A 25161-nucleotide genomic window follows, 5' to 3' on the forward strand; every position below is an offset into this window, starting at 1 on the left:
AAATATATGTTTGGTTAATATTTTTTTTAGGAATATATGTTATGTTAACAAAATATTATTTTTATTAAAGACATTATTATATTTTATATCAACTATCAATTATACCATAATTTGATGTTACATGACTCGCGCATCATTTAAACATGCACATATGAAATTAAATTCAAACTTAAAACACAATTAAATATGCTTTGCTTGTTGTATAATTTTCACTGGATAGGAAACAAACCAAGAAGAATTATAGAAAAAATGTAAAATAAAATTATAATTTACACATTAACAAGGAATATACACGATAATGAGAATAATAAAATTGATAGTAAGTAGAAAAGTAATTGATAGTGAATATTAATAGTACTTTTACCTAATAAATACATAAATCTACATTTTCTCCTCTTTCCATGCCAATCAAATCAATATAAAAATGTCGTCTTTCTAAAATAAAACATGATCAAATTTTTTTATTATTATCTTCTAATAAATTTGGAAAAACATATTTTTATTTTTATATTTCTAGATATTTAATAAGATTCCGTTAAAGAAACTTTCTCCCTATCTTATTTCTTACTGTTTTAAAAGTTAGCAGAATGAGTTCCCTATTAAGTTTTTAATTAAATATTGATGAAATGCATAGTCTTTTTCATTTAAATAAAATCTTAGATTGGATTGGGGCATTTGATAGATTGGATCATCTTTAGGCAATAAAAAAAGGGTTGATGAATCTACACCATATATTGTAATGAGTGATTTTGTTTCATCGTTTGTTGAGCTTTGAGATGCCCACGCTCATCACGGCGGAGCATTCAATTACGGCTCCTGAGACCTTCAATGCTGACGTCATCTGTGCTGGAAACAACAATTCTTATAAATCATGGACGCCTTTGACAATCATTCATGGCGGGGACTACCTTCCAAATTATAAATGTTTTGGGTTTTATCTCTTAAAAGTTACACTTTATTGAATTTCTCTAATTTGATAAATATATTATTTAAATTTAATTAATTATTAATTAATTAATCCATACTTTGATAATTTTATTAGCTAACTAAATAAATATTGAATTATTTTATCATAAAAAATCTACTATTTTTATTTTGATATTAAGATAAATAACCTAACTTTATTTAACAAGGTTTAATTATGATTTTTGTGATATAAAATAAAATACTTTTTTAGCAAATTCTTATCCATATTATTTTTTTTATCATTCTTATCCATATGATTTAAAATCAAGTTTAAGAACCACTCATAAAAACATTATAAATTATTTTCAAAAGTTAAGGTAAATTCACTTGTGATTTTTTGTTGCTTAAAATTGGATAGAGTCACTTATTTAAGCTATTATTCCTTATGAGAGCATCTCCAATAGAAAAATTCATTTTGAGATCTTAATTGCTTTTTTGGTGGAGAGAGTGTTACATTACTCTCATATTTCTTTCATTTTTTATCCTGCTCCAATAATAAATCTTAGCAAGATCAAATCTTGAGACTAAGATCCCTTTGCAAGATTTTGTGTTGGAATGCTCATGCTATGAGTTGCTTATCATTTGCGTTCAATATAAATAGAGAATATGAAACATTAAATTCTAAGAGAATATTTGTGAGTTAAATAATTTATCAATAAAAACTCTTATTTATAAAAAAATTAATTAAATTACAAATATAAAAAATAAAATTCATCTCTATGATCTGTCATGGCAGATATGATTATTAAAATACTTATAATAAAAATCATCGAACTTATAATATAAATCCATTTATGATTAGATGATGGCTTAAAGATTATTATAATTATCAGTACATACACTATATTTTCTTTTGAGGTCTAAACAACATTATAATTTTGAAATAAATCAGATGGATTTTTTAATTTTTTTTCTCCTACCTTATGATTACAATACTTTTTTTAACCAAAGCAAAAGTGTCTAAAAATGTAACTCTAAAGAAATAAAAGGTTACCCGTTACCCTCAACAAAAAAGGTTGGATTTGAGCCTTTTTAGGTATAAAACTGTGATAGCTTTCACAGGGTTGGACAAATGCTTCCTCTAGAGACACGTTAAGAATAACCTAGCCCAAATTAAATAGCCTGTTCAGTTCAGCTTCACCGGGTCGGGTGGGTCGATTAGACAAGGAATCGTCACTAGAGTGATTTATTTAATTCTTAAAATCAATTTTATCAAATACTAATATAAAACTGCTTAACTAGTTTAAAACCATGTAAACCTTAAAGTCAAATTTATTCTGTGTATAAATTAGAGTATATACACGTTCGAAAAATAAATAAATTAAGAGTATATAACTTGGAGATTAAATCACGTAAGTCAATTTACTTGTTTGCCATTACAAACGGACGTTCAACGAAAAAAGATACAAATTCTTGTTTCCATGCTCTGGAAAGTGCAAATACGTGTTTTCAAAACAGTAAGTCATTCACTAGTTTCACTCTTTCAATTAGATCAGCGTTTATATTTTCTCTTTCCTTTATTGAGTGTGACATTCGTTCACAATATCTAAGACGTGAAAAGTTTCTTTATTCTTTCATTTAAATTAGTATTAAATTTTAAAACAAAAAAATCACATATATTTACAAAAAAAAGTCTAATATATACCTCTCTTATTTAAAATAAAAAACTTCTTTAAATATTTACTTGAAGCCTTACTTATTATCAGGCTGATCCTACATTAAGAAATGGTGAGTCTTTCTATTTAATTATATATGTTTCAGACAACCTAATTTTAGGAGTTAATGTGTTAAAAATAAATCAATGGGTAGATCAGAAGACTAATGCAAAATATATTAATGGATGATAAAAAAATAAAGACATATGAAAGAGAAAAATTAATAATTATTATACTAATGTTTTAATAATTTTTATTCTATATTGATAATCATGTATATATATGTACTAGTTGACTATCATTTGGACACTTAACATGTCAATTCAACCCTTTTAATAAAGTTAAATGGCACCAACTAATAATAAAACTACATTGATTCACAACTCACAATGTAAGAATAATCTTTTCATTTTTTTTTAATTCAGGTACTAATTTGATTAATCATTTCATATTTAGAGACTAAACCAAGGTAACTTAGTAGATCTCTTGAATTGTACAACTCAGGTCTGACTATATTAATAGTACCAATATATTTGATAATAAATAAGATTTTCAGATACATGTTAGCCTTAAAGTTAAATATATAGTGGATTTTTTTATGACACAATATTAGAAGATTTATTGCTACCATCAATATGCAAATTGGATATCGATGAAGAATATAGTGACTGTAATTGATTGTGAATTATCGACAACCCCTTCATAGCCATCTTAGATCCATACCAGGAATCATTTCTTAAATGAATATGTTAATTCTTTAGTTTAGTTGAATCAAAATAACAGAAATAAATGTAGACAAAAGTAATAATTGAATTAAAATTGTAATTTTTTTTAAAATAGGAGACGAAATATATCTATTTTAAAATAAAAAGATCAAAATTTTAAATAAAATAAAATAGAGAGGCTCAAAGTTGTATTTATATAAATTGATGAAAAATTTGTGTGAAAGTAAAAATGGAGTAGTGTATTACATGTAATTGTGTAGAGAGCGTTTTTGCATTTTGTCCTAGATTTTATATTAAATTACCATCAAGTAAAACAACAATAATAACATAATCGACGATAATGATTTTGTTATGTTATTCATGATGGTAAGGGTAATAATTAAAAATTGAATAGTAGAAAAATTATAGCTGAAATAGAAAAGATGAAATGTTATATTTTTAATTGAAGTTTCCATTTTAAATTAAACCCTTAATTATTATTATTATTATTTGTCGTAGTTAAGAATGAACATTATGCATAAAAGCATTGATTAAATCAATCAATGTTAACACATCAAGTTAGTTTATAAAAAGTTAATCTACCCTTTTACTAACAGTTTTCATAATTTTATGGTTTTAGCTAGCTATTGCATACATGGGGTAACCACATTATTAGATATAGTATATTATTGTGATTTAAGATTACATGCCCCACATACATTATATATCACATTGAACATGCCAGCCAAAGTACTGGGTGATGATACAAAACGATAAGAAAGGAGAGCACATGTCATGGGAGCTGCTAAATAAAAACTACTCAACGTGGAACCACATCTGAACTGAAGATAAAAGGACTCTCGTATTTAATTTGAATCTCTATCTGTCTATTTGGCTATGTCTCTAATTACATCGAATCCCATCTCAGTTGGATCTGTGGCCTGGAGTTCATAGCTGATTCCATCCAGCGCTCTTCTCAGCCCATCCTTCGAAGTTGCGTATAGAATCTTTGCTCTAATCCTTGATGCTGTTGGAGACCTGATCATATATATTATAAATATTTCAATTCAAATTCAATCATGCATATTAGATAATTAAAGCAAATCAATCCCCCACTCGGGTCCCCCCCTACCATCTGAAATCATCATATAATTGTACCTAAAAAGAACTTTCATTTTGTTTCCTCCGCATAAATTATTGAGCCATTATATGCAACATTATTACAACAACTGTTAGAGACGACATAACTCATAATTAAAATAGCGCCACCAGACACTGGGTAGGCTACTTTTGTTTTGTTTGTATGCATAAAACCACGGATCAACAGCAATAAAACATAGGATAAGTACTAAGAAAAAGAGGGTTAAAAGGGTAATTATGAAAAACAGATGAAGAAGCACCATGCAATGAAGAAGATCTTGCTCTTGCGGCAGTTATCAACGGTGACAAAGTCGAAGTCAAAAACCGCGTATCGGCAATCATCGGTGGGCAAGGAGGCGGTGAGATCATCATAGCCCTCGGTGGGGCCACCGAGTTTATCAACGGTGACGAGCCTTGATCCTTCGTCGATCTTGAAAACAATGTATCTGTGCTCCTTCTTCCATTTCATATCCATGAACGAGTTCTTGCACTCATCTGTAACCCACATTCCAGTCGTCGCCTGATCAGAAGTCAATTCACAAATCAACATCAATGAACTAGCTAATTAAGTGATCTAATAAATTAAATAAGCAGATAATTAGAGTAACATTACCATCTTGAAAGCCATCGCCATTTTTTCCGAAATTTCAATACTGTTACTGTAAATGTAAAATGGTTGGTCGGGTGGTATGAGAGCTGGCCCTATATATAAAGTTTAGCTCCTCAAATGCCATTCATCTTCCCTCCTATTTACACTTTTGTCCTTTGCCTTATCTAAACTTTCTTTTTTACTTTCTCCAACTTTTTATGTATGCTCTCAATTTATCACATTAAAAAACATGGATTAAATATTTAATTATTTCTTTACATTTATTTAATTAATATATCATTTCGTTTATTAATTATAATTATAATTCGATACTATAAATATTTAAAATATGCTAGATAATCAATAATTAAGTAAAAGAATGTTGTAAATTCTTTAATATCTTTTGATTCTTATCTATAAAAAATTTTAAATATTTTTTAATCAATAAATATTAATTTTAAATTTTAATTTTAATATAATATTAGAGTCACCGTTACAAAAGTAAATAAATATTTATTTTTTCATTTACGTAACAAGGAATCTGCTTTTAGGTTGTATTTTTTTTTTTATCTTTACACTGAAATTAATCAATCTAGTCTTCTGAATAAAATATCAATCATTCACACACACATCTGGCAATCGATTAAATTTTAGAAATAAATTTTTGAAGAAGAATCGTTACAACTATACAGTTATACAGCAAGTCAAACGTAAATGTTCTTGGACCTGCAGTACAAATAAAAATAGTTAGTGAACGAAGTTACTTTGGAACGACGTGCTTATATATCATTGGACCAGTACAAAAATGAAAAAAAGAGGTTGGATCATGGATTGATATTATAAAAAAAAAGGTGGATCGAAACTTACCCATTATTTGGTAGAGTTGAAATAGAGACAAAACATATGATAATTTTTTTTTCCAAAATTTAGTGTGGATTTTATATTTCTTATAAACTATTTTTTAATTTAAATATTTACTTTATATTTTTTTATACTCTATTTCCATCATTTTTACCAACAAAGCATAAGGGCATCAATTTGTGCACAATCTTTCTTGATATCAAATCTACGGAATGAATTTGTACCATTTGGCCTTTTCTATTTGTTTACAGTGAATAATGCAAATTAATTTTAATCATTTAAAGTACACAAGTATTTCTTATGAAGTTCAAGCCTATATATAACTTATTCAGTCCATTTCCATACACAGATACATACAAGTAACTTGTCATATTTAGTGAGGCAATCATTAATTTTTATTCATAAAAAAATTAAGAATCAAACTCAGGTATCAAATATCAAAGAATTCATAAAAATTCATATATATACAAAACTAACTAAATTAGATTCTTTTAATAACAAAAGGATCATTTTAAATAGGAGAATAAGAGATAGTACTATCTCTTATTTCATGTGATCACATAAAAAAAGTCTTAGTACTTTTTTTAAATGAACTACCATTTTAGTCTTCAAAATTGTGTGGCAATATCATAATAATCTATAAAATTAGTAAAATATCAAATAACATGAATGTGTGTTTTAATCTCCGCTATATAGGTTAAGATATAATCATCGATATTTTGTTCTACCTCTCATATATAAATTATATAAAGTTTAAATCTATCAAAATTATATTTATAATATAAGAAATAATATTTGGACACACCTGTGCAATGATTGAGAGGCATCGTTAATTTATTTTAAATAATAATAATAATATTTTGCAAGGTAACTAAAGTAATTTTTTGAAAAATAAAACAAAAAAAAAAGTGTACAAGTAACACCTATCGTTAAATTTTTTTAAGAAGTTTGCTAGATATTCTAGTTCCAAAATTTCATATAATGCACAAACCATCACGGGAAACATACAACTATATTTGAAAAACTTTAAAAAATATGAAAAATAACTTACCAATAAAGAAGAAAGATGATTGGCTATTTTAGGTCACTTTTACATATTAAATACCAATGGGTCTATTGTGAAACATTTTATTGACATGGGACTTTTTTCGAACCATTGACTAGCGATATTTCGTAGGCATTTTTACAGAGGAAATTTAATACTATAAAACAAAGATCTAATTCAATTTTTTGAACTTGTCGAATAATTTGTTGCCGTTTCACCAAGGAAGCTCATCTTTCCATATCCCACTGGCTCTTGGGTATCTCTCCAGAGTCTGCAATAACTACCTTCTTTCTGGGTTTCCCATTGTAGGTTCCAGCACCCCCTTCAATTGCAAACACAGTATCCATGCCTTGGACAACCTTGCCAAAAACAACATGTTCTCCATCTAACCTGGAAAGTTCACAAGCCAATTGATATCAATTTCTCATAACTAGATACTCTATAACTTGTAAATTATGTCGTTTCTGCACACAACATTATCAAATAGTCTACACCATGAACTGACAGGACTCAGAATTATCTGAACAATTTCCCTGCATGGCAGAATAACTTACCAAGCGGTCTTCACTGTTGTAATAAAAAACTGTGAGCCATTGGAATCAGGACCTGAATTCACCATAGAGACTACACCTGCAACAGAGCAGTAGATTTACAGGGAAACAGCTTAATCGTACACCTCAAAAATAAAGAAAAATGTCAAGTTATTTTTTTTTCAAAATTAAAATTCTTGCATCCAAGCATATCTGTTACAGACCAGCATTAGAATGGTTTATCTTGAAATTCTCATCAGGAAAAGTGCCACCATAAATTGATTCATATCCTCTACCATCATGATGAACAATGTCACCGCCCTGAATCATGAAACCTGATATTATCCTATGAAATGGTATTCCTTTGTAATGAAGTTTTACACCACTGGCATTCTTTCCTTTCTCCCCTACACGATATGCAATACTCATGATTAGTAAGTAAAGTGCAAACAAGATGGAGGTTAAATTAACAAAACAAAATGAAGACTCCAAGTACCTGTGCACAAAGCTCTAAAATTTTCTGCAAACCGAAGATTTTCAATCAATTAAAATTGCAATGCACAAGGATAGTACAAGCATACTTGTGTAAAATGACATCATATCCAATGAGGTAGCTTCATCAGGCATATTTTTGTGTTAAATTTACTGAAAAAACTGAAGTCTAGACATAAAGGATAACTCCAAGTCACAAACTTTACAATTTCTACTAAGGGGTCTGCTCACCATTGATTCATGTAAAAGGGAACTTCGTTTTCCTACTTAAGTAAAGTACGTTACAGACTAAAGAATTGGATTAGGAAATCAATAACATACCCACAGTTTTTGGTACAACTTTGCCATATAATCCAATGAGAATCCTACCTGCAGAAATTAGTACATTGCAAATGATAAGTTGTGGCTTTTATCTGTCCACGTCCTCCTTCTAACCAAATTATTTAGTAAATTAATCAATTTGGTCCAAATGAGAATTGGTTCAAATTTCTAAAAATTGTTCCAAACCTAGACGCTGTCCATCAATATCAACATCCAAGAATACTCTATCTGTAATTTCAAGTTCTTCTTCTTTCTCTTCAACCTACAACAATAAAGGTGAATTTTCAAAATATTACAACTATTGACAAAAGCACAATAACCAATCAAGATGGGAAATAAAAAAGATTAAATGAATGAACCATCAATATTCAAACAAACAATCACTAAAACAAGTGTAAATTGTGAGGGTTATGGCTAGTTCTCTTAATAAAAGTGTACAACCATAAAGGGATGAAGCCAGTTTATGGAGAAAGCAATGAACCTCCATTGACTTTTTTACTTTTATTCATTAATATATTAGTGGTTTACCAGTTTTGTCCCAACGTTGTTAAAAAAATTTCTCTCACACATTAAGTTTATTTAGTCCGATGCTACTAACTTTTAACAAATAAAGGACATATAAAAATTCAATAAAAAATCCAATGACACTTGTCCCATGTGAGCATTCATCAAACTATATCCTCAAATTCCCAAGTCCTTTCATCATTGGATCCATTACTCAAAATTTTTAAGTCCCTCACTGTATATGTATAATGTGGTGGAGGAAAGAACTTGCTTTGTATTTCGAAGGTTCAATCCATTAAGAACCAACTCTGCTTCAAGTTTACTTTTTAAGGTTAAAGCTTATGAATGGCTTCACTATATCTCTTAATGCTTCTTCAACATGTCCTTTGGAATTGAAGTATCGACAAGCACATTTCTGATTCGTTTGGTTAGAAGCAAAGACAATACACAACCTACTCCATCATATATATTATTCTTATTTGCCTTCCAAAAAAAAAACACACTCCATCATATACAAATTAATTTTTTTTCATTAGAAAAGTGAGAGCTGCAAGCATATAACTCCTGACCGGTAGATCGAAGTCTGAAATGGGCTCTAATACCATATCAACAACCAACATTCCTAAAATCTTAAGGTGTTAGCTAAATCCTTGTGGTTGCCTTTAGTATAACTCTAAGAAGATATTGGCTTCTGATTGCAAGTCACATCTGAGATATTTATTTGGGGCACACCAAGGAGTAACAAGTGCCAATAAAAAGATTGAATGGTAAACAAACATAAGGGGTTAATTCCGACATCTCCCTATCAAGTTCAAACTATAAATGGAAGTATATAAATAACTCTTGTAACCAAATTTGTCAAAACTTAAGAGTTTATGTAAATTCGTGGAGACTCTCCAAGTCAACTTGTAAACTAGAAAAAGTTTACCTAATATAAAAATAATATTTAAAACACCTATTAAAACTGATTCAACTAATAATATGGTGTACCAATTTAACAAGGTTCAAATCAATTTAAAACCAATTAAAACTGGGCCACAACTGTTTAATACATAGTCATTCAAATATGCTACTCAAATTGTTTACCGTATTAGTTCACTAGTCAGACCAGCTAGCCCTGCCAGTGTTTCAAAATACTAGTTTCTGGCTCAAAAATGCTGCATTGTGGGAAAAAATAATGTGGCCCAAAAACTTGCTGAGTTGACTCACAAGTTTCACATCCATGCATGCAACATTGATTAACCCCCAAGTATAATTTACTTTTCCTTCTTAATGGCAAACTTCACTAAAAATTTCGTACCCCATTGCCCGGAGGCTCTTCGCTATGCGAAGGTATGGGAGAGGGATGTTGTACGCAGCCTTACCCTTGCATATGCAAAGAGGCTGTTTCCGGACAAACTTCACTAAAAATTTAATAAAATCAAATTCAGAACTTCCTTTCTTGATAAAACTCAACCAAGACAAATGGACACATGGTAGAAGTAGAATCATACTTCAGATATTCCTAAAGAATCCATAAGCCACATAGGTAGATATAATAACAGAAAGTACTCAGCACATCATAAGAGTTCTCTCGACCATGGTAATCCTTATATCTAAACTCCAAATGTTATCCAAGTATAACATTAGTAATATGGAAGTCATTGTACAATCAGCCTCAAATGGTGATCACAATACTTCTGTAATCTACCAAGCAATCAAATGCACTATCATACATAAAAGGAAAATTTTTCTAGTGCCGTATTTAAGATTTTTCCTTCTCATCAATATGTCCCAAAGTCCACTTCCTCTTTTGCTTATCTAAATGCCTTTGTATGTGTACTCTTTGCTATGTTAATATTTTGTTCTACTATCTGCACTCATCACAACTTATCAATCAGAAGACTCAATTTGCCAATGTATCCCTACCCTCCATCATCAGTCAAAGCCATCAGAAAGCATGCAAAAGATCATCACCATTCCCCAAGGTAGCTAAACAATTTGCCACAAAGAAAGGGGTGGATTACAATGCAAAGGCTGGCAACAACACAATCTGCAGTATCAAGGCTCAAGCCATATCATAACTGAATATGAATGCATGTGCCCACCAAGCAGTAAAAGAGTTACAACAATTACCACAACAAGATCAAAATTAATCAGAGAGCCATACTGCAATGCATAAGCTAAAATTTAGTTGCATTTGCTTCATATCAGAAAGTAAAAGTAAAGAAGGAAAGAAATTGAATTGCATCTAAAACAACTGGAACCACCCATTCAATCAATCAAATCAAATTCAAAGGAAACCGGCCCATTAGATTCAAAGTGCCAAATTCAATAATAGATCAAACAATGTAGGCGAAATCCGGTTCAACTATCCGAACCAAATCCACAAGGCAAATAAACAAAGAAAAGGACCATACTCGTTTGGAACCAGATAATGCGAGAATCAAGAAAATTGAGAGAACAACTATGAGAAGGAGGCATCGCGGTTGAATGAGAAACGAGATCGCTCTATGCATTGCTTCGATACCCACAATGCTGAGTCGCATCCGATCCAATCACAAAAAAATCGCAACTTTGTGATCCTCCATCGCAGAGAGTTTACTGGGTTGGTCTCGGAAACGTTCTATCCCCAGTGACAACAAAAATGCTACAATGCGCAGTCGCTGAAGGTTGAAGAAGGTTCCAGTTGCAGTATATAGGCGCTGCAAAGGGCATAAATGTGCAAACCAAATAAAATAATAAAAGTTATTTGATTTTAAAATCAAAGCACAATGTAGTAATTTTTTATGCTTCCAACAGAAGCTGTCATGCATGCAGTCATGCTTTGGTTCAGGTTTGGTTTACGGGGAAATTCTATTATATTGTATGAAGGGGACACGAGTGGACCCCGTATGTAATGCTATTTTTTATTTATTTATTTATTGAAATTGCTACATTAAAAAAATGATTAACTTTTATAAATTTTCATTGTTGTATAAGTTTCCACCAATTTCATTTTCATCTGAATTAATCTTCAAATTTTGAAGCAAAAGAAGCTCCTATTCATTGACAAGATTGTCACACATGACGCAACACAACCATAATTAATGTGAGATCTTCTGTATACTCTTAATTTCAAGGAATGTCCTGAAATATTATAAAATATATTTTGTTAAATAATTTTAATTATTTTTAAAATTATCAAATAATTTTTATTCTGAGATAATAAACTTCTTTTAACAAATTATTTCTTTTAACTTTTTTGTCTTAAGAATATTAATCTACCTTTTTATCACTCGAGATATTAGAATGATTAGTCCTGAAATTAAGGACAGGTTTTTATTTTGGTATGTGAGCTCTTTTTATTGAGTTTGATCATGCCGTGCATTCCATGATTTTTTTAAAGACCGGAATATTCTTCATTCAGAGGTAATGTTACTTGAATTAGCTATAATTATTATAATAATAAAATATTGGCTTAATTGTATTTTTTATTTTTTTTGACAAAGTTTTATTTCTAATAAATTAATTTGATAAATTTTACCCTTATTTTTTTAAAAAAACTTATAAACTTTTCCTTCTATCATTATGCTAACATGATAAACTAAAATAATTATATTTTTTATTCTCAAACTTTTTATCTTAAACAAATACATATATGGAGAGAATCGAGGAGGAAGAAGCTCAAGTTTTTTTTTTTTGGACAGATTTTATCTCTTTTTTTTTTTAACTTTTTTGGCAAATTAGGCCTAAAGTTTTCAATCTATATCTACCGTAATTATATATTTAACTCATGAAATTAAAACAACCAAATTAAGCTATAATAGCATCACAACAATTTATTCATATGCTGAATAGTGAGCATTCCACAATTTAACAATTCCGATGAAGCCTGTAAAAAAATTCTGATGAAGAAAATATCTGTCCTCATCCTTATATCTTCTAATGAAATTTCCTCAAGTGTCATTTCCCTTTATAAATCCTAGCAGGATCTAATAGAAAAAGTTAATTAAGTTTAGAAAAGTTTTAACATATTAAATATAATTTTTAAGAATTATAACAAGATATTTGTTCGAATTAACTTAAATTAGAATTTCATGACTATTGTAAGAAAAAAATGAATTATGGGCTTTCAAATTACAATGTCAACCATGCTTGATTTCTCCGGGTTTATTATTATTTTTTGAAGAGTTGATTTCTCCATTTAAACAATTTTTTAATCTTTAGTCAAGAATTATAATAAATAAAATATGGTAGTGAGCTAGATTAATCCTCATATTGGCATGATAATTAGGTAATTTTGATATATCGCCGATATTTGTTTACACTATTCACTAATTAAAATTTATTTTGAATATGATTGAATTAAATTAAACAAAAATATATATTATTTTAATATTTGATTCAGATTACTTTTGCTTCAAAGATCGAATCATACTCCACTATGATCCATGAACACCCCTGTTTATAGTGAAAATATAGAAATCTAGCCAGTAATTAATGAAAAATAAATATTTTTCATATTTTAAAAGAAAGAAGCAAATATATTTAATATTTATAAAAATTTAAAACACATTTATTTCAACAAGAACAATGTCTGTAAGTCTTTTAATTGTATACGACTTAGGTATTAGATTCGATGTGCTCTTCTTTGCAGCTAAAAACTTCTTTAAATGTCTTATACGTCATAGCAAGTGAGTATGTAATAAGTTGGATTCCAGTGACATTTAAAGACTTATGGCTATGTATCTATAATGTCTATTAATTTATGTTAATGCTAAGCCCGACCCATTGATAATTTATTAGCCATAACGGGACACAATCCCTCGAACACCAAAGTTAAGAGGCAGAAGTAATTAGAGAATGAGTATGATGTTTTGTATAATGGTAAACATTCAATTATTTTTTTATTCAATAAATAAAAAATTAAAAAATGTGATAAATTTAAAATAATTATAGAATAAATAAACAATGTGATAAAAAAAATGTTAAATTAAAAAAATATTATACGAATAATATTACTGATAAAATTTTAAGTTTTTTTTTGTTTTTATGGAATAATACCAAATTAAGGCTCAGCCCACCTCACTCCCTCTTTTTACCATACGTATTTCGCCCATGGCACCAGGAGATTTAAGCTATTTTAGCTATTTCTTCACATTGTTTTCTATATCTATTAATAGGTGTTGTTTGATTCTTTTGTGTCTATATTTCTCTTGATTCATATTTATTGTAAGGCTATTATATACTTATCCCAACTAAAGACAAGGGAAAAAATGTAGTGATGGGGATAGTGTCTTTACCTTGGTTTAGGGGGATGAAAAAAGTTGGAATTTTTTTGTTTTCATATTTAGAAGCAAACAGGCCCTTATAAAAATGGGAAGAAGAAGCATAAGGTAAAAATAAAAGAAGAAGAAGAAGAAGAAGAAAGAAGAGCATTAAGGAAATCAAATAAAGAGAAAGAAGATGGCTTGTTTTGTCCCAAGAGACCTTCTCTTGTTGTGTCTCTCAATACTCATCGTCCTTCCCATAGCCCTTACCTCAGGCCCTGACGCAGCACCCCTGACCCACCATGGGGGACGCTTGCTCACTGGAAACTTGAACGTTGGCATCTTATGGTACGGTCCAATTCCAAAGGCCCAAAAGAAAGCGATATTGTCCTTCTTAAGGTCCCTGAACATGAAGACACCTGAACCTGATGCTGCCAACCAACCCCAAGTCTCATCATGGTGGAACATTGTGGAGAGCTATGGAGCTGCAGCTGGCAATAATAATATCCCGGTGAAGGTGATAAACCAAGTTTTTGATCCAAATTACTCTTACGGGAAAGTCCTGATCAAAGATTTCATTAAGCCCCTCCTTCCTAAGGCCACTGGTGGAAACCCAAACACCCTCGCTATAGTCATAGCCTCCAAGGGCGTGACAGTGCAAGATATGTGTGCCGGATCATGCGCCCAACACGGTCTTATTGAAAACCAAGTTTATGTTGCTGTGGGGGACCCAGAGGAGGAGTGTCCTGAATGCGCATGGCCATTCCTGGCGACCAAGGGCAAGACAGGTGCAACGATGAAACCACCAAATGGGAATGTTGGAGCAGATGTCATGGTGAAGTTGTTGGCAGGTGGCTTGGCCGGTGCAGTCACAAACCCATTCTGGGACGGGTTCTACGCAAATGCACACGGAGACCATGTCTTGGAAGCCACTAGCAAGTGCCCTGATATTTTTGCAACAACCAAGCTACCCGTGGACCCTCGAAATGGAGGAGCCTTTAATGCTGTTGGCGACAAGGGTACCAAGTTCTTGCTCCCTGCTATTTGGAACCCTAAAACTTCTTCCTGCTGGACTCCCCTCTAACCCATCTCCTTTCTTTCTTTTCTATCACTCTTCTCATAAACATTTTTTATGACATATATAATTAAAGACTAATGTTTTTTTGGACACTTCATTGTGCAAATCCTATTGGGAGTAACTAAAAAGTCTGACGTATTCTTATTATTGAGTAGGGTAAAAAATACAGCATATGCTACATTAAAAATGTAGTATATTTATGTTCAATCTTCACCAAAAAGGTTAACAATTTATATAATTGATTTTAATAAAAAGTATGTATATCACACTAAATTTTTTTTCCAACAAATTAATTATGTTTAATTTTAAATATACGAAATATATTTTTTAACATATATAAACACTACTTTTCTCATATATTGAAGCAATTCATGCAATTCTCAGGTATTAATGCCCAGTAAGAAACAAATTATCAACAAAGTTCAATACAAATAATAAATAATTAAGTTTCTTAAACATACTAAAAAAAATATAATTTCTTGACCGTGCAACAAACATATAAAAAATATTTTATTAGAAAAAATAAAATTTACTCTAATAATCTTTACACCTCAATATATTAGTCTTAAAACTTTCAACTATAATTACCTTATCTTAGAAAGAAAAAAAATGTAAAAAGGACAAATTAAAACACAATTTTTTCATGCATTATTCTTGTGAATTTAATTAAAATCTATTGATAAGGTAAAACTTTGTATTACACTATTATCAAATCACGTATTAATATTATCATATATATATATATAATAAATTTATTAATTTTTATAATAATAATATTTTTAAAAATATATGTTCAAATAATTTCTAATCAATTGACAATATCTATACCAAAAATTAATTGACTATATATACTTTTTAACATTAATTGGGCATAAAAAATAAATTCTTTTCTTATCAGGGGAATGTAATTAATGAAAGAAAGATAAAAAGGTTTATTTTCCCTTGTAATTCCCTCAATTAATTCGTTGTAATTAACTTACAACATACGGCGATAAGTATGATTGAATTTCTGTTGGAACTTGGACGGCATGTCTAAAATCAGTTGCGTGCATACCTAACACTAACATGCACGCATATAGAATGCTGGTTGCCATCGGAAGCAGCCAACAGTCAATTGAAGAAGGGACATTGCATATTCAACCTAGATTTCGGTACTCCTGTAATATTCCCTCCTTTCATACATAATATTCTTAATTATACTTTAGACAGTTTTTTTTTTTTTTTTATCTATAAAGTAAAATAAAATAAAAAAGAATAAAAGAAATAGTAATGACATCCTTTCTAACACTCTTTTTCTAATAACTTTTTTTATAACTAAATAAAATTTATTAAAAATCATAGTAAGACTCAGTACTAATGACTTTCCTTATTTAAAAATGGACTACATCAAAATTTGTAAATTTAAATCAAATATAAAAAAGGTTTTAAAAATAGAATGTTAAAAAGAGTAGTATCACCAGTGTTCCTCCGAGAAGAAATTGTCCGAAAGCACTGAAAACTTTTTCCATGCACGCGTAACTGAGACAACGATTCTGCGATAAGATCAGGGACAATCGGCAAGTTTTACTCAACTAAATTGTTAATTATAACACAAATCTAATTTTTCAGCCACATATGCAAAATATTAAGCATTTATTTTTATTTCTTAAAAAAATTAAGCATTAAATTGTTTTTATTTTAAAAAATAGTATGATATGCTGAATGTATATGCACGGCATCTTATTTTATTCCATCAAAAGCAAAAGCGATAGGATCTGCTGAGTCTTCACAGCTTATCTGTGGGCAGGCTGCTGAATCCTATATTGACGCACAATCATACGTGCGACGGGAGCAGACCCCATTAAACTATGCAACTTTTCCGTCTTTCTATTTGATCTGCAAGTTGTTTATAATAAACTAATAACGAAATTTCACAGTTAGATCCACGACACAAGGGGGCAAGTTGCTTGCAGAAGATGTAAAAATAACAAGTTAATGAGCAAATTCCTTAACCAATTTTTTTTTTTTTTTTGTACTAGAGATTAACCCAATACTTGGCGTACAACAAATATATATAGTCATTTGAGCTTGGGTCTTTGGCGTCATTAATGATGCTACTAGCTACCTTAATATAATCTACACATACGAGAAAAAGAAAAAGGACTTTTAGCTATGATAATTCCAAAAACTCGAGTTTGTTGTGTTCGGTGTTCCTTGTAGAAAGGCCCCACCTAAGTTGATGGTTTGACGGTAACATTTGCGATTATGCTCAATATCGTACAGCTCATTGGATTTGGCGCAGTCACAGCCGCTGATCCAACATATTACGATAGCCGTTTTTTCGTTTTTGTTTACGTCAAGTTGGAGATGGATGCAGCACGTCCCACGCCGCCGCCCATGGGCTTTGTGTTGGTGTTGGTTGTATTTGATTTTATTTTTTTTATCCCTCAAAAGCTCCATTTTTTTCCTGTGTGTCGCTAAAAGTTGCTTTCCACAGGATATTGTGGAGAGAAAATAAAAAAAATTATTTTTTAAAAATTGTCGTGGATCTTGAGAGTTTTCATAAAAGAATTAGATCTCCAGGTAAATATCAAACAAAATGTTCAAATAATGAATTTTAATAAGTTCAGATCTTAGAGGTTAAAATTTACTTTAAAAAATTCTTATTGGAGATGACTTTACAAGACATTTCAGCATCCTCTTACTCTAACACAGTGTGATTTAACGAGATCAAGAAGGATTATGCCTATTTATGCTGTGTTTCTTCTAACAATCTTCTACCGATACCTGCAGGGTGGAAGTGGTGTTTATTTATTTTTTTGGAGAAGGAAGTGGTGCATGTTTGGTAGTTTAATGGTGTTACTGTCATGTTTAATAGGCTAAAATAATTAGAGCAAAATAATAGTGACGTTTACAACACATGTAGGCAATAGCTATACTTTTAGGTTAAATGAGAGAAAGACAAATTCAAATGTTAACATATTTTCTAATATATTTAAGGCTAAAAGTGTTTAAATGTACTCCACAGGGTGTTGCCAGCATTCCTGATAAGGTTATATAGTAGTACTATTTGTGTCTCTCTTATAATTTTTTTTTTTAAAAAGAAAACCTCAACTTGTGCAAGTAGTAAATGTGCAGACGTCAAGGCTTTACATGATGACAAATGTTACTTAGCATGGAAAAAATAGAATCCTATGGTAAGAGAAAACTGGTAAAACGTGGCTTTCAAGTATGGACATCTATGCAAAAGGGTGCAGTGAGTAGAGCAATATAAGAAGGGAATGATGGGTGGTTAAATCACTGAAATTGTGATCCTAATCCTAATAGAAGAAAAATGATGGGCATTGAATCGACGGGGAGTAAATGGCTTGGGTTGGTGGCGGCGGTGTGGATACAAGCAATCTCCGGCAACAACTACACTTTCTCGAATTACTCGGACGCTCTGAAATCCCTCATGAGCCTAACCCAAATCGAGCTCAACAATCTGTCCGTGGCCAAGGATGTTGGCAAGGCTTTTGGGCTTCTGGCTGGGCTGGCCTCAGACAAATTCCCGACTTGGGCCATTCTCCTCATTGGGTCCCTCCAAGGCCTTATCGGCTATGGCGTCCAGTGGCTCGTCGTCAGCCAGAGAATCCAACCCCTCCCATACTGGCAGATGTGCGTATTCCTCTGCATTGGTGGCAACAGCACTACCTGGATGAACACCGCCGTTCTAGTCACATGCATCCGCAACTTCCGCCGCAACAGAGGCCCCGTTTCCGGCATTCTCAAAGGCTTTGTCGGTTTGAGCACCGCCATATTCACCGACCTCTGTTCCGCTCTCTTCGCCGACGACCCTGCTTCCTTTCTCCTCATGCTCGCCCTCATCCCTTTCGCCGTTTGCCTCTCCGGAATGTTTTTCCTCCGTGAGATTCCTCCCGCCGCCACCAACGACCAGGAAGAGTCTACTTATTTCGCGGTTTTCAACGCGGTTGCCGTGGTCGTCGCCGTTTACCTCTTGGCTTTCGGGTTCGTGCCGAACCCTAGCGCTCTGGTGTCTCGGGCATTCGCCGTGGTTTTGCTACTTCTGTTGGTGGCGCCGATGGGAATCCCGGTCCACTCTTACTTGAAGGCACGAAGGCAGGACGAGCGGTTCAAACCGAATTTGGAGGAGCGGGTTGACGAACCGTTGATTCGCGGAAAAGAGAAGGGGAGTGAAAGTGAGGTGGAGAGAGGGAATGTATTAGCGGAAGAGGCGGCGGCGGAGGGAATGAGTGGACCGGCGGTGGGGGAGGAGCACACGATATGGGAGGCTCTGAAAACGGTGGATTTTTGGATTTTGTTTGTTTCGTTTCTCTGTGGGGTTGGAACGGGTTTGGCGGTTATGAATAATATGGGTCAAATCGGTTTGGCGCTGGGTTATTCGGATGTGTCTCTCTTTGTATCCTTGACTAGTATTTGGGGCTTCTTCGGTCGGATCGTCTCGGGTTCGGTTTCGGAGCACTTCATCAAGTAAGTCCCCTTTCTTCTCCCGTGTGAAAGGAATTTATTTATATTCAACAAAATAAATAAAATGCCTTCATTCTTCAACCTTTACCTTTACCATGTTTTACGTCACTTGAGATTGACAAGACTCGTTTTGTTTTTGTTTTTCGTCTCTGATCGTTATCTCACCTATGTTGACTTTTATAGTTTGCAGTCCCAAGGAGAAATTTCTTGGAATTTGCCTTCGTTTTTTGTTTGGAGGAATATCTTTTGCTTCTATTTTTATTCTGACCTTACTTCCGGTGGAAAGTACTAGGTAGACCCAGGCGTGTTTCCAGCTATCGCAATTGACGTCCGATTCTGATTTAAAAATTGTTAGGAGGAATGAAAATTTCTCTTTTTTAACCATAGCTGCTTAATTTCTAAAATGAGAATTAGATATCCTTCAACGGTTCAACCATCATGGGATGGTCCGGTATGAATGTTTGATAATTATATCTCTTAAAGCATGTAATTTGGTCACAACAAGTCTTTATATTATATATATGAAAAAATATAGGTTAAGAGGAGACTTTGATTAGCATTGTTTGTTTGTGTTTGCAGGAAAGCTGCAACTCCTAGACCACTTTGGAATGCAGCCTCTCAAATTCTGATGGCGGTGGGATACATACTCCTGGCAATGGCTATGCCAGGTTCCCTTTACATAGGGTCCGTTGTGGTTGGCATATGCTACGGGGTGAGGCTTGCCATTACTGTGCCAACTGCCTCGGAGTTATTCGGCCTCAAATATTATGGTCTTATATACAACATTCTCATTCTTAACCTTCCCCTTGGCTCTTTCCTCTTTTCTGGTCTTCTTGCTGGCATTCTGTATGATATGGAGGCGACTACCACCGTAGGAGGAGGCAACACTTGTATTGGAGCTCATTGCTACAGACTAGTATTCATCATCATGGCTGTAGCTTGTGTTGTTGGCTTCTTCTTAGACATTTTATTGTCATTCAGAACTAAGAAGGTTTACAACAAGATCTCCTCCAGCAAAAACTCCAACAAAAACTCTCTGAATTCAAGTAGGCGATGATCCAAAATGGCCCATATAAAGAGGGTATGACACTTGCGTTGACCAGCATTTTGCACAATGGTATCCTAATTTCCATTGGTATGGTATGGTTATCACTAACCTTTTTCCTTTTGGTAATAAAGGCTGGCTAATTTGTTTGTACATCCATTTTGAGTGCTCTGTAGCAATAGTTGTCAAAATGTTATAGTAGCAATTTGTTGAAGAAAATGTTGTCAAAGATTTTCCATGGATGGAAATATTTTGCAATTTCTTCTGTGTTGATTTATTGTTCTGCTATTTTAGCCAGGTGTCAAAAGTATTGCATAGACTTTACTCAAATTTCATCGCAAATATTTACTTGTTTTTATAACTTTTTTCCCTTTGGAAAGTTATTTGACGAGAGGCATCAAGGAAAGAAAGAAGAGACTACTAGGAAGCAATCAATCTTCTATGATCTTTACTAAATTCGAATAGAGACATAATTTAAAATAAAATATCCCAGTCCAAAATTAGCCGAAGAAATAGAAAACTTTTGGAATTATTTTTAAGTGATGACAAAGTTCAAAAGAAGCTAAATCAATTACGCACTTTGAAGACGACTAGTAGTATCAGAAAAACAGGGTGTCATTATCTGGCCGAGCTAATGGCCAAAATATTGAAGGGACTTGTTCGAGGTGGGGTGGGAAATAATTTTAGCTAACAATTACTCCTTTTTTTTTTTTTTTTAATTTGTCTTCCGACCAGTTAATATTTTGGTTCACAATCTTGGATTTTACGTTCATATTTTTATTATTAAAAAAAGTTAAATACGATTTCACCATATTCTTGCCAACTATAAAAGCATGTACCATCCACACGCATACAATTCCTCGAACAAGAAATAAAAAAACTGCACTTTCACCATGTCAATGCCGAAATAATTATACCTGGTTATGTTTGGAAATGGAATTGACGTTCGCATATTCGTCTTCATTAATTTATTTTTTAAGTTTGGGGGTGTCCATAAATATAATAACTGGCCAAGTTATTTAAAGTTTAATAAAATGGAGGTTGCTAGGTCGTGAGGATAGAAGGCCAAAATACATGAGGAAATTGGTGCAACGTCAAAGCAAAGTCCAAAGAATGTAAAAAGACAATATATGGAGATTATATTGCACGTAGAGCACCATACACATTTGGAGCAAAGGACAATTGGTATGGGCTGCAAAGACCAAATTTAAGTTTCATATTAAGACATAGGTGGGTTAAAACATTCTATTAAGAATTTAACAGGCATATGTACGGAAAAAATATTTTTAGTATCACTAATTATCATAAAAATTAATAAAATTATTATATATAAGGATTTGTTATTAGATGAAAGTCTGTACATATATTTTTTAAACTTCTACTAATGGTTTTTTTTTTTGTTTTCTGTTACTGAGTTGAAATTTGATTAGAAATATCAGAAAATTAATTGTTCAAGTGACAACAAAAGCAGAGAATACCGGTACCTTTCAATCAATGAGAAGGACCAATTTGACAAACGCCTTACAAGTGTTCCGCGGAGCCTGCTGCCATCACTCATCAGAACAGAAAGGAACATATTTGGTGGAGTACCTGTACCACGCAGAGAGCCCAAATGACAGAGAAAATAGAATATATTGATGTGTTGTTGTCTGTTTTGCCAAAAAAATCAACAAATTTAAACAGAAGTTGATGATGCCAAGCAAGAAAGAGCGGAACACATTTCAGTACAGTTAAAGGCAAATATGTAGTGATCTTCACGTGGTTTCAGTGACTCATTTTGTGTTGTCTAAATTGGTTGATGCCCATGCTTGACGCATAAGTTATTTGAAAGAGTAATAATATATGAACACTTTAATATCACCATAGTACTTCTTTAACACCTACTATCATTTCTATCTTTTTTTTTTCCCTCTCTTATTATCTATGTACATGCACTTCTCGTCTCGAAATGTTATCTAGCATGTCTGCATAATTTTCTTATTGAAAAGGGTGGGTGGGAAGGGCTCTACATTGTGCACATCGTGAGGGATCCAAAAAGAAGAGCGCGTGCCAGTCCTTTAGTTTATTTAATGAGTATTCAATGGTCCCTCCTAGCTAGTTACATTGATCGCTGAGGAGGTAGTGATGGCATCCCAGAAATACCATTCCGTGAAACTTCACGCTAGACTCTTTTTTTCCTTTTCATTTCTGTCAGAAGTGAAGTTTTGTGCAGCACCCTCTTTGAATATATATGATGAATTTCTTTTACTTAGGTACCTTGACTAAGGAATTAAAAAAAATTATTTATTGTATAAGATATAGGAAAACGTAAAAAAAAAATTGAGTAAAATTTTATATATCTCAATAATTTTTTCTTTTAATTTCTTAATCAATATCCTACCAACTAATTTATATTTGTCACATAGAAATGTTAGTATCTTATTGAATAAAAAAATTTGAACATAAGCAAGCCGTTGCACTATGACTTCACTAAAGTTTTATAGCTTCCACCTAAATTTCCATTCACCCAACAACTTATACCAAAAGTGGATAACCAACTTTAGTACCGAGAGATGGTAATTAATAAAGGGTGTTTCTTTAGTTTAAACAATCAATCGATGTAGATTCATGTAATTAATACTTCTTCCAATTTACTATTATATCTATTAATATTTTAAGGATAAATAGTTCTTTTTGTTTTTGGATATATAAATCGTTGACAAATTCGTTCTTAAAAGATTAAAATTTAATTTTCAAAAGTATAAAAGGTGTAATAAATTTATCCGGTTGTTTACTTTCCTCCGTTACCGTTAATAAAATAGCTTACGTGACATTGATGAACAAATTTGTCACAAAATTGATTGTCAATATGACCATGTTATTTGATTTGACGAAAATATCAATAAGTTATTATTATTAGACCTAAATGTCAGTAATTCTTTGTTGGACGAAAATGTTAATATTTTGTAATGTCAGTATTTTTTTTTGGACAAAAATGTTAGTAAATTACCATTATTGAACCAAAATGTTAGTAATTTTTCAATGTATCAAAATGTCAGTAATTTTTTGTTGGACCTAAATATCAATATATTTCTATTAGACTAATTTGTTAGACCATAAATTTCGTTTCATTTAAGAGTAAAATATAATTTTAGGATAAATTTTTCCCAAATTTTGAATTTTAATCTTTCAGGGATGAATTTGTCAGTAATTTACACATTCAGGGACGAAAATGATTATTTACCCTTTTTTATTGGTAATTCAAAAGGTTTAACTCATTTAACTTGAAATTGTGAAACTGATATGATATGCACTAAACAAAATTGGGAATGAATGAAAAATCTTAATTGTGACTATATTTTAAATAGGATTGTAAAATTATTTTTTAAGGAAGAAGATATATTTGTGCATAAAAAATTGCCTAAAAAACAGTAAAAAAAAGCAAATAATTTTAACAAATTTATGTTTATTTTTATCTAGAATGTAAACATACTCATTTATTTAAGGTAAGCTAAAATGATAGTAAAAAATTAAAAATTAAAAGATAAATTTAATATACAATTACTTTATGAATTTATTTCATCTTAAGTCTATTGTACTTTCATTTGGAATATATATATATATATATATATATATATATATATATATATATATATATATATATATTGTTTTATTAAAAAAATTGTTTTTAGATATTTAGTTTTAATATTTGCATAAATATTATTTAATTTGTTTCAAAATTTACAATAATGTAAAATATCCAAATAAAAGGGCTCGATGACATTAATTGAAATTTTATTAGCAGAAATATATTTTTTACTAATAAATATTTGGGATCTAATAAATTAGTCTAATAAAAACACATTGATATTTAAGTTCAACAAAAAATTATTAATATTTATGTCCAATGAAAAATTATTGACACTTTAATATAATAGAAAATTATTAATATTTTGGTCTAATAATAATAACTTAGTGACATTTTTGTCCAATAAAAATGTAACATTTTGATTTAAAATAAAAATAATTGACATTTTTATTAAAAAAAAATTAGTAACATTTAAGTCCAATAACTTTTGGGCTCTTATAGGATATTGTTTCGCGTGAGTTTTGAGCAGTCCATAATTCATTTATTGCTAAATTATTTAAATATTTATTTAACATTGTTAAAATTTTATGTTCTCATTTGATACAAGACCACCTTATACATTTCTCACACTTTTGAGTAAATATTTAGTTCCTGTGCAAATTCAAAAACGCGTGACGTGGTCTAATTAATAAAAAAAAAGTATGCAGGACTTATGTTTCTAGTTTTTTCCTTCTTTTTTGGCGGAAAAAAAGACTGAATATGAGGCCAGAATCCGCAAGTCCAAAGCAAAAAAATAAGATATTGGTACGTAGTGGGAACATTTAAGGACGTGTTTGGAAATCTATCAAGTACATGTTTTGTTTAATTTACTGTGACATATTTCAATGAAAATTCAATAGATAAAAGTAAAAGTAAAAATATTTTTGTTTCAAAAGTAATTTTCGATCAGATCGGCACTAAATGCA

The 25161-nt window shown here is 31.3% G+C and overlaps 4 protein-coding genes across 5 annotated transcripts; 2 read left to right on the forward strand and 2 right to left on the reverse strand.

The window, feature by feature from the left end:
• Window positions 1-3994: 3994 nt before the first annotated feature.
• LOC100793035 (actin-depolymerizing factor 5) lies at window positions 3995-5143 on the reverse strand. The gene is made up of 3 exons (XM_006578955.3): window positions 5079-5143; window positions 4726-4985; window positions 3995-4363 (listed from the first exon to the last, which is right to left on the reverse strand). Exons 1-3 carry the CDS (start codon window positions 5097-5099, stop codon window positions 4213-4215), a joined length of 432 nt encoding a protein of 143 aa, XP_006579018.3. The 5' UTR covers window positions 5100-5143; the 3' UTR covers window positions 3995-4212.
• Window positions 5144-6962: 1819 nt separating this feature from the next.
• Window positions 6963-11609, reverse strand: CYP39 (peptidyl-prolyl cis-trans isomerase CYP39). Of its 2 annotated transcripts, NM_001357174.1 has the most exons (7): window positions 11207-11588; window positions 8490-8565; window positions 8304-8351; window positions 7987-8010; window positions 7715-7897; window positions 7515-7590; window positions 6992-7350 (listed from the first exon to the last, which is right to left on the reverse strand). In NM_001357174.1, exons 1-7 carry the CDS (start codon window positions 11333-11335, stop codon window positions 7188-7190), a joined length of 699 nt encoding a protein of 232 aa, NP_001344103.1. In that variant the 5' UTR covers window positions 11336-11588; the 3' UTR covers window positions 6992-7187. The 2 variants fall into 2 exon arrangements, with proteins under 2 accessions (XP_006577899.1, NP_001344103.1); XM_006577836.4 differs by lacking the exon at window positions 7987-8010 and having other exon boundaries at window positions 6963-7350; window positions 11207-11609.
• Window positions 11610-14178: 2569 nt separating this feature from the next.
• LOC100811975 (protein EXORDIUM) lies at window positions 14179-15384 on the forward strand. The gene has a single exon (XM_003522661.4). It carries the CDS (start codon window positions 14235-14237, stop codon window positions 15120-15122), a length of 888 nt encoding a protein of 295 aa, XP_003522709.1. The 5' UTR covers window positions 14179-14234; the 3' UTR covers window positions 15123-15384.
• Window positions 15385-17922: 2538 nt separating this feature from the next.
• Window positions 17923-20886, forward strand: LOC100813607 (protein NUCLEAR FUSION DEFECTIVE 4). The gene is made up of 2 exons (XM_003522664.4): window positions 17923-19586; window positions 20163-20886. The coding sequence occupies exons 1-2, from the start codon at window positions 18430-18432 to the stop codon at window positions 20638-20640; spliced, it is 1635 nt and encodes a 544-aa protein (XP_003522712.1). The 5' UTR covers window positions 17923-18429; the 3' UTR covers window positions 20641-20886.
• Window positions 20887-25161: the final 4275 nt, after the last annotated feature.

This window comes from Glycine max, chromosome 4 (genome assembly GCF_000004515.6).
Source record: "Glycine max cultivar Williams 82 chromosome 4, Glycine_max_v4.0, whole genome shotgun sequence".
Taxonomy (NCBI): Eukaryota; Viridiplantae; Streptophyta; class Magnoliopsida; order Fabales; family Fabaceae; genus Glycine; species Glycine max.

Coding starts and splice junctions, on each gene's coding strand:
- LOC100813607 (XM_003522664.4), top strand. CDS start 18,430: ATGATGGGCATTGAATCGACGGGGAGTAAATGGCTTGGGTTGGTGGCG. Junction 19,587..20,162: donor GTTTCGGAGCACTTCATCAA/GTAAGTCCCCTT, acceptor TTGTGTTTGCAG/GAAAGCTGCAACTCCTAGAC.
- LOC100811975 (XM_003522661.4), top strand. CDS start 14,235: ATGGCTTGTTTTGTCCCAAGAGACCTTCTCTTGTTGTGTCTCTCAATA.
- LOC100793035 (XM_006578955.3), bottom strand. CDS start 5,099: ATGGCGATGGCTTTCAAGATG. Junction 4,986..5,078: donor TGGCGATGGCTTTCAAGATG/GTAATGTTACTC, acceptor ACTTCTGATCAG/GCGACGACTGGAATGTGGGT. Junction 4,364..4,725: donor AAGATCTTCTTCATTGCATG/GTGCTTCTTCAT, acceptor ATATATGATCAG/GTCTCCAACAGCATCAAGGA.
- CYP39 (NM_001357174.1), bottom strand. CDS start 11,335: ATGCGACTCAGCATTGTGGGTATCGAAGCAATGCATAGAGCGATCTCG. Junction 8,566..11,206: donor CATTATCTGGTTCCAAACGA/GTATGGTCCTTT, acceptor TTATTGTTGTAG/GTTGAAGAGAAAGAAGAAGA. Junction 8,011..8,303: donor AGTTGTACCAAAAACTGTGG/GTATGTTATTGA, acceptor TTCGGTTTGCAG/AAAATTTTAGAGCTTTGTGC.